Raw genomic sequence first — 8,855 nt, 5'->3', positions numbered from 1 at the left:
GGGAGGGTTACAGAGCAGGGAGGGGAGGAGCCTGGGTTAGGGTTGGACATGGCGAATGGGGAATGAAACTAAATATACGTGTTATGTTGAATGTAAAACAAGCTCTTAAAATATAAAGATAAAATAAAAGAGCTCTTTGGAGTGTTACAGAGCAAAGAAATCACTATGAAGACTAAAGTGCCCCTGACCCAAGTTACGGTATTTTTAATCGCCTCAGATGTATGTGAAAGCTGGACAATGAATAAGGGAGACCACAGAAGAATTGATGCCTTTGAACTGTCCTGTTGGCGAAGAATACTGAAAATACAATGGACTGCTGGAAGGAAGAACAAACCCATTTTGGAAAATGTACAGTCAGATTGCTTCTTGGTAGCAAAAATGGCTCGATTTCAGCTCATTTTGGTCGTGTTGTTAGAAGGGTATCATGCTTGGTAAAATAGAAGGTCAGTGAAAAAGGTGAAGACCCTCAACCAGATAGACTGGCTCAGTGGCTGCTATGATAGGTACAAACATAGCAAAGATTATAAGGATGGTGCAGGATCAGGCAGTGTTTTATTCTGTTGTACACAGGGTCACCATGAGTGGGAGCCAACTTGATGGCACCTAACAATAACAACAACAACCAAGTGATATTAAAGATTTGGCCCATGTGAGCAGAACAGAATTTAAAATTCTCTTGGACTCTGGAGTTCCTGGAGCCATGAAGGTTAGATGAACCCCTGAAGTTACTGTCCTGAGAAAATCTTTAAACCTTAAACCAAACCCCCTAAAGTCTTAACACCAAGTAACAGTTTAGTTTAACTGTTAAAAATGTCTGCCCTGAGTACTATGCTCTTTTAAGACTATTCATATGAGATCAAATCGACAACAGCAATTTGAGGAGATTAGATAGGAACCTTAGGGGGCAGTAAGTTTATGTGAGTGGGAGAGGAATGACTCAGAAAAGGAGGATGAGAACGGTTGGACAACTCAAAGAACGGCATCAATGTCACTGAATGCCACATGCAGAGACTGCTGAATTGCTGTATGTGTATACTCTGTATATTCTGAACAACAACAAATCTAATTAAATTAAAAGGGGGAAAAAAAAAAAAGAAAAAGATTTGGCCCACGTGAAGGATCACACACCAAGACTTTGAGTTAATGAATATACACAAAGAAAAAGGGAAGTAATGCAAACTGGAGGACTGGGGTTTGCATAACTTGTGTAGTTTATCCTAAATTTCCCTTAAATTACTTAACATAACCACCCAGCACAGCAACAGCCCACATTCAATACATATTTTTGGAATTGTTTTGGAAACATCCAAGAATATTCTGATCCCAGAATGAAAGTGATAAAATGCTAAATTAGAAGCATTCTGATGTGAGAAGGCAAGCCAGGGCACATGACGTTTATCCCCATGTGTATTTCCTTCTTCTAGTCCCTGATTGGAGCTCTGGTAACATAGTGCCTAAGGCACTTTACTGCTAACCAGAAGGCTGCCAGTTCAAATCCACCAGCCACTCCTCAGAAGGAAGATGGGGCAATCTATTTCTGTAGTGACACTGCTTCAGAAACCCTAGGAGGGGTCGCTATGAGTCGGTCTGACTTGATGGCAAATAATAACAGCAGTCCCTGATTCCAGGGGGGAAAGAAACAGTTGTCATCAAGTCAGTGCTGACTCATGGTGACCCCTGATGTGACAGAGTAGAACTGTGCTCCACAGGGTTTTCAACGGCTTTTCTTCCAAGGCACCTCTGGTTGGACTCAACCCTCCAACTTTTCAGTTGCAGTCAAGTGTTTAACCATTGAGCCACCCAAGTGTTTAACCATTCATGCCATATGAGGTATAGACTGATGGAATCAGATGAGCTCTTGAAGTTGGTTCTGCAGCAGCTGCTTTAGACAGAGTGTTGTTTAACCACCTTTAATTAATACGTGCATATTCTACAGAAAGACGTATGAAAACTGTTCTCTAAATCGTACCAGCAGGGCAAAGGCAGGTGAAATTACTGCCCTCTTGCTTTTCATTCGCATCAATACAGCTCGCGTTGTGCTGACAGGGTTTCTTCTGGCAAGCGTCGAATTCTTCGCAGAAAGTACCCACGTACTGGTCCTCACAGCTACAGGAAAAAGTTGCCTAAAACACAAACACACAGGGCATGTTACCTGCGTCCTTGGAAATCTTTGCTCTGACTGTGAGAACTCAAGAGTTCAAAAGCTGTACTTCATTGTTATAATTATACCAACATTGAGAATTTTAATCACTTATACCATCAGCCAGCCAGCATCATAGTTTTAACAAAAGTCTTCTGTGATTCTTTATGGTTCATTGTCAAGTATTTATGTTAGTAGTTCTTGATTCATATTTATCCTACCCTCTTTCAATCTCCATAAAATAGAAAAACAGAAAGAACACTTTCTTTTCAGCAAAACCTGGGGCTTCGCTGACCTGACAAGGAAATGGCAATTTTGCTAGAGCAGAGAGCTTTTGTGGCAGCCAGGAAGTTAGAAGAAACTCAACCAGAGTAAACCCATCAGCATAGGCAACACTCACAATAAGAACATCATCAAAGTACTATCAAACCATCCCTCCAAAGCACTGGGGGGATAAGTGAATCACCCTGGTCAGGGGCCTCAGTGTACAATGTATACCCTACCTGACCCCAAGGGAAAAATAAAAACTGTAACCACTTTGTTTGGGTTGTTATATTATCAATCAAAAAACCAAACCCACTGCCATCAAGTTGATTCCAACTCATAGCAACCCTGTAGGGCAGAGTGGAACTGCTCCATAGGGTTTCCAAGGCTATCAATCTTTATGGAAGCAGACCACTTCATCTTTCTCCCATGGAGTAGCTGGTGGATTCAAAGGGCTGACATTTTGGTTAGCAGCCCAATGCTTTAACCACAGTGCCACCAGAGCTCTGTTTTTTTCCTTTTAAATTACCATTATCTTTGTTAAAGACAATACCTCAGGCCCAGAGATTGAACTTGAGGTGAAGCTCTTGCAGTTATAAAAGCCCAATGATACTGGGCCTTCTTGCCCCCACTTGGCATTGGGCTGAGAACGGTGATGCATCTGAATGCAGCACAGGCCTGGCTCTAACGCCCACAGAAGGCAATGGAAGTCTTCATTGGAGATTTCCATAAAGAGGGTTGCAAAGGAGCATGGCATAAGCAAACCCTACTACTTAACCAAACAGTTGCCATCAAGTGGCTTCTGACTCATGGTGCCCCACTGTGTGTCAGGGTAGAACTACACCCCATCGGGCTTTCTATGGATGACTTTTCAGAAGTAGATCACCATGCCTTTCTTCCAAGGTGCCCCTGGGTGGACCCAAACCTCTAACTTTTTGGTTACCAGGGCTGGTATTTAAGGTTATATGTCAACTTGGCTGGGCCTGGTTTTGAGTGGTTGGACAGCTGCATGTCGTGATTCCCCATGATGAGATTGGTAATCACCTCCATGGTGGAATCTACTGTGGGCAGCTGAGTAGCTGCCTTAGGGATGTGGTCTGCTTCCACTATGTAAGAAGCTTTGAGAAAGGTCTCTGCAGCTTTTTGGAATGCTTGAACCCTGCATGAAGCCGAGTCTTGATTTAGCATCTGGCCATGTTGCCTGCTGATCTTAGGATTATTCCTGGACATTGGCCTGCCGTGTTGTTTCATAATTTTGGAACTGTGCCATTTGTCGACCTTGGGTTTGTCAGCCTCAGCAGTCAGCAGCTCTCTGAGTTAAAAGAAGCTTCCAGCTTCAGTGGACTGGGACCAAGAGGCAGAGCTGAAGCCCAAGGTTGAGGGATTTCACACAGCCCCCTAGAGCAGGCACAGTGAACTTGGACTTCTAGCCTCCTAAATTGGGAGAGAATAAATCCCTGTTTGTTGTATCCACCCATCTGTGGTATATTCTGTTCGAGCAGCACTAGAGGACCAAAACACTAAGCAAGCACATTTCAGAGTTTGCACCACCCAGGGACAACTCCTCCTTTAAAAAACCAAGACACAACAAGCACACAGAAACCTTTCCCAGCTGTCTCCCCAAGCCCCAGAAAATGGTAAAAGTTCAAAGGTCCATTGTTCAAAAACTGTCAACAGCTACTCCCGGCCCTCACCCCCCTTCCCTCCCTCTGCCCCAGCCTGATCTTAAGGAGAGTCTCTACCCTTCTTCTTCAGGTGCCCTCAACTCAGGATCTCCTGGTGGTGCGATGGCTTATCTATCATCTGCTAACTAAAACACTGGCAGCTCGAACCCACCCAGCAGCTCTGTGGGAGAAAGACATGGTGACCGGCTTCTGTAAAGATTACAGCCGAGAAGGCCTTATGGGGCATTTCTGTTCATAATGACGTGGGGTCATTATGAGTTGGAACTGACTCAAAAGTACCCAACTACAACAACATCCCAATGAGTATGACATGGGCACCTTCCTTCCTCCCAAAAGAGGATATTTCTTTGTCTGTCAGTGGAGTTTTAGAGTTCTTGTACATTTCTTGATAAATGTACATCTGATTATTTAGACGTTTTTGTAGCTCTTGTTAATGAGATGGTGTCTTCATTTACTTCTTATAACTCTCATATTTGCTAGCAATTACTGATGTGTAAAAATCTAGTATTTTGTAACCAGCTATCACACTGAATTCTATTACTTGTCAGACTTTTTTAGTTATTCTCTTGGGATTCCTAGATAAAACAAAACCAAAGAAAATGCATATAAATTACACATAAAGATAACATCACCTCCTCTTCTCCAATCTTCATAACTACATGGGTAACGCTTCCAGAATAGTTTTGACTTCAAGGAGATGCTGTAGAATTTACCATAAAGTAGAATGCTGGAATTATTGTTGAAAAAATTATTTTAGCCTCTATAAAAATTATCTTTTTTTCCCATCTTTTACCTATTAATATTAGAATTGAATGTTTAGATTTCCTAGTACAGACTCAACCTTAGGTTCCTGGAAGTACCACTTAGTTCATTATGCAATATCAATTTAATATGGTTGCCTTATATTTGTATTTATATTTCTGGCAACTTCCATCAAATCCCCTGCCTCCTCTACTCCCCATGACACACACACACTCCTTTTCTAAGAAAAACTGTCCCTTGCACAGTGAACTCATGTTTTACACCATAAGAAGATCCAGTAACATCCTGAACTGAGCCAGGAGTGAAACCCTTGACCTTAGACAACCAATCAAGAAGTCCAATGGCAAAATATGACATTTAACTGCACCAAAATGCCAGATTATATATAGGTGTGTCTCTTTTGTTAACTTTACATGGTATATATAAGTCTTTGCTATCTGAATAATCACGTTTTCTTTGGTTTAAGAAAAGACCTTACAAAACAGAACAAATGGATGACAGCAATGACTTTTCTTCTCAAGGTAGAGCTATACTGTCTTCTTTCTTGCCTTTCATCCCCTACACCTCCTTGTGATGAGGGAAAATTCTTTCCATATTCTAGTAAGAAGTTGACTTCTGCTCTGGTTTTCATAATGTTGTGAGGTTTTGTTTTGTTTTGTTTCCTTTTGAGCATGTGTGTGTATGTATGTGTATGTGCACATGCATAGGGTTTGTAGTGGGAAGCCAGGAGAAGCTGCATCAAGTTCTGTGAGAAAGATATCTTTTTTAATAAGAAACACTTTTTCTAGAACTGTCTTCTAAGGAGAGACTTGTCCTTGCTCAAATACAGAACAGAGTGCCCCTTTGATATCCACAGGGGACCTGTCTGGAGTTCTTTGTACACCCATAGATTTGTGACTGCCTTTGAGATGTAAATGCTGTGCACGCCCAGTGCATTTAATTCCAACAGGGACCTCAGCATCATGATAAATTACCACATGTCACCGTTTCTGGCAGCTGTCCTCTAAAATTTGCTTGGTTTGTATCCAGACGTTCCATATTGCAGATAAATATCTTTGGTTATTTGGGGAGCTTTGTTGTGCATATAATTCATCTGGTGAGTACCACGGAAAATATGTCACTTTTGGAAATAAATTATTAAAAGCCCCAAATCAAACATTTTCAATTCTGCCTTGATTAGAACTAAAGCTAAAACAGAAGTCACACATTTTGTTTTGCTTTGTTAGCAGCAGGAATCGGGAAGAAAACTTCAAGAAGCTATTGATTTGAATGCTTTGGAGAAAGTGAAACACTGAATAGATTCTTAACTTCTGTGGACTGTGTGAAGAAGAAAATGAAACAAATGTTTACAAACCCATGACCATAACACTTAAATCAAACCTTTACATATTCTATATCATGTTGCCCAAAAGTTACATGTCTTCCTAAAAGTATTTTCTAAGAAAGACAAAGGAGCTCTGGTAGCATAGTGCCTAAGGCACTTGACTGCTAACCAGAAGGCTGGCGGTTCAAACCCACCAGCCACTCCTCGGAAGGAAGGTTGGGCAATCCTACTTCCGTAGTGATACTGCCTCGGAAACCCAAGGAGGGGTTGCTATGAGTCGGGGCCGACTCCACGGCAAATAACAACAACAACAACAAGAAAGACAAAGAACTTTCCTGTAATGTTAAAACACTAAATTCTATAGATAAATTCTGATCAAATAGGAGTGGAACTACAGAGCAGAACTTTAAATTCTCATGGAATCCAGACTTTCTGGAGGTATAGAAGCTAGATAAACTCCTGATATTATGGCCCTGAATAATCTTTAAACTTTAAAGCAAAAATACCCCTTGAAGTGCTCCTTAAACCCAACAATATGTTTACCTTAATTGGTAAAGACTGTCTGCCTGACACACTGGACTCTTTCAAGGAACTAAACTATATGGTATCAAGTTGACAACAGCAATGCAACAGGTTACAGAAGACATTTAGGGATTGCTGGATTCATATAAATGGTGGAGGAATAATTCAGAAAAGGAGGGTGAGGAGGGTTGCACAATTCAAAGAATGTAATCAACCTCACCGAATTGTACAGGTAGAAGTGGCTGAACTGGTGTATGCTTTGCTGTGTACACTGTCAACAATGACAACAAAACAAAACGAATTATGGAACATAGTTCTACTCTCACCCACATGGAATGGCCATGAGTCAGAGCAGACTCAACAGCAAGTGGCTTGGATTTTTTGCTTTATTAAGCATGTGTTACTTTTCTTGTTGTAAAAAGAAAATTACCATTAAAAAAAAAAAAGTTCTAGAAGCTGAAAGAAAAAATTGTTTCAATAGTTTCAAGACTGCATGAATGTTTACTAAAGAAATATATTTGTGCAACAGAAACCCATATCCACATTCCACACAGTAATTCCACCATCACAAAGAAAACTGCAGAGCAACCCAGCATACCTGAATTAATAACTAAAAAAGTAAAATACACCAGCCTCATCTTTTCAAAATATTAAACCATAACACCAAGATAAAACAAATCAATACATAACCAACAGTTAAAGACAACCTCAAAATGTCTAGGAAACAGCAGGCAACCTCAAATTTTAAAATAAATAAATAAAACAGGACAAAGCATTAGAGGCAAAACCACAAACAAAAGTCTCACTATACATGGAGAAAGAGGAGGCAATAGAATTATCTGGGAAGGAATTTAGAAGATATGTTTATAGAGCTTTACAAGAGCCTGAGGAAACCCAAACAGAAGCAAGGAGAACACAGACAGTTCCCTGGAAGAACTCAGAAAAATCATTCAAGAACAAAATAATAAGATTAATGCACAATCAGAACTCATACAAGAACAGCAGTTAGAAATCAGAAGATGAATGCCAAAATTACAGAATTACACAACACAATAGAAGCACAAAAGAGTAGGTTAGAACTGGCTAAAGAATGCATATCTCAACTAGAAGACAAACCCTGGACACCAGCCTGTATGAAGAAAAATCAGAACAAAAATTTAAGAGAAATGAAGAGAACCTAAGAATTCTATGGGATGACATGAGAAGAAACAACATACTATTCATCGGAATTCCAGAACAAGAAGAGGTGAAAAAAAAAAAAACACCAAGAAAATTGTAGAAGACCTGCTAACAGAAAACTTCCCCCATATCATGAAAGAAGAAAAGATATTTGTCCAAGCTCATAGAACCCCACCGATGATAGATTCCAAGAGAAAAACACCAAGGCATATTATAATCAAACTCTCCAAAACCAAAGACAAAGAAAAAATGTTGAGAGCTGCCAGGGACAAAAGAAATATTACTTATAATAATCAAACAGTTAGGCTAAGCTCCGATTACTCAGCAGAAACCATGCAGCCAAAAAGGCAATGGGACGGCATATATACAACACTGAAAGAAAAGAACTTCCAACCAAGAATCCTATATCCAGCCAAATTATGCATCAAAGATGAGGGCAAAATCAAGGCATTCTCAAACAGAAATTAACAGATTTTGTGAAAATTAGACCAACCATACAAGAAATGCTTAAGGAAGTCTTTCTAATAGAGAACCCACAACAGAGATCAACAAAATCAGGATACGTGGCATCAACACTAAAACCAAATCAGAAATAGAAATTCAAATTAAGACCATAAAACATCATAAATTAAACACCAAGGAAATCAACCAGCACACAAAAACAGCAGCTAACCGAGGGAATAAAACTTCTAGGAAAAAACTTCCAAATGGAGAGGAAAACAGGACAATGTCTTCACATACACACTGTTCTAAAAATGTGGAGACAAGAATATAATCCAAGGTAACCACAGAGGAAATTAACAAGCCCCCTAAGCAAATCCAGAAGGAAGGAAAACATATGGGTTTAATAAGCACAAAACCAACAATAAAGAAGAAAAGGGAGAAAGCATTAGCCAACAAACCAAACTCACCACAGAAAAGTATATGGACCAAGGAACACCAACAACATGAAAAAAAACACAATAGAATGACAGCAATC

At 40.0% G+C, this 8,855-nt stretch overlaps 1 protein-coding gene across 1 annotated transcript in view; it reads right to left on the bottom strand.

Moving 5' to 3' along the window:
* The window catches only part of DNER (delta/notch like EGF repeat containing), a 435,394-nt gene that overhangs the window by 162,609 nt on the left and 263,930 nt on the right, over positions 1-8,855 (bottom strand). The window contains exon 6 of the mRNA XM_007942160.2: positions 1,970-2,123. Within this exon, the coding sequence (XP_007940351.2) occupies positions 1,970-2,123 (154 nt within the window). The remainder of the gene's footprint in view (positions 1-1,969; positions 2,124-8,855) is intronic.

Source organism: Orycteropus afer, unplaced genomic scaffold (assembly GCF_000298275.1).
Source record: "Orycteropus afer afer isolate SDZICR_OR568_19922 unplaced genomic scaffold, OryAfe1.0 scaffold00006, whole genome shotgun sequence".
NCBI lineage: Eukaryota > Metazoa > Chordata > Mammalia > Tubulidentata > Orycteropodidae > Orycteropus > Orycteropus afer.
This window is presented reverse-complemented; position numbering and strand designations above follow the sequence as displayed.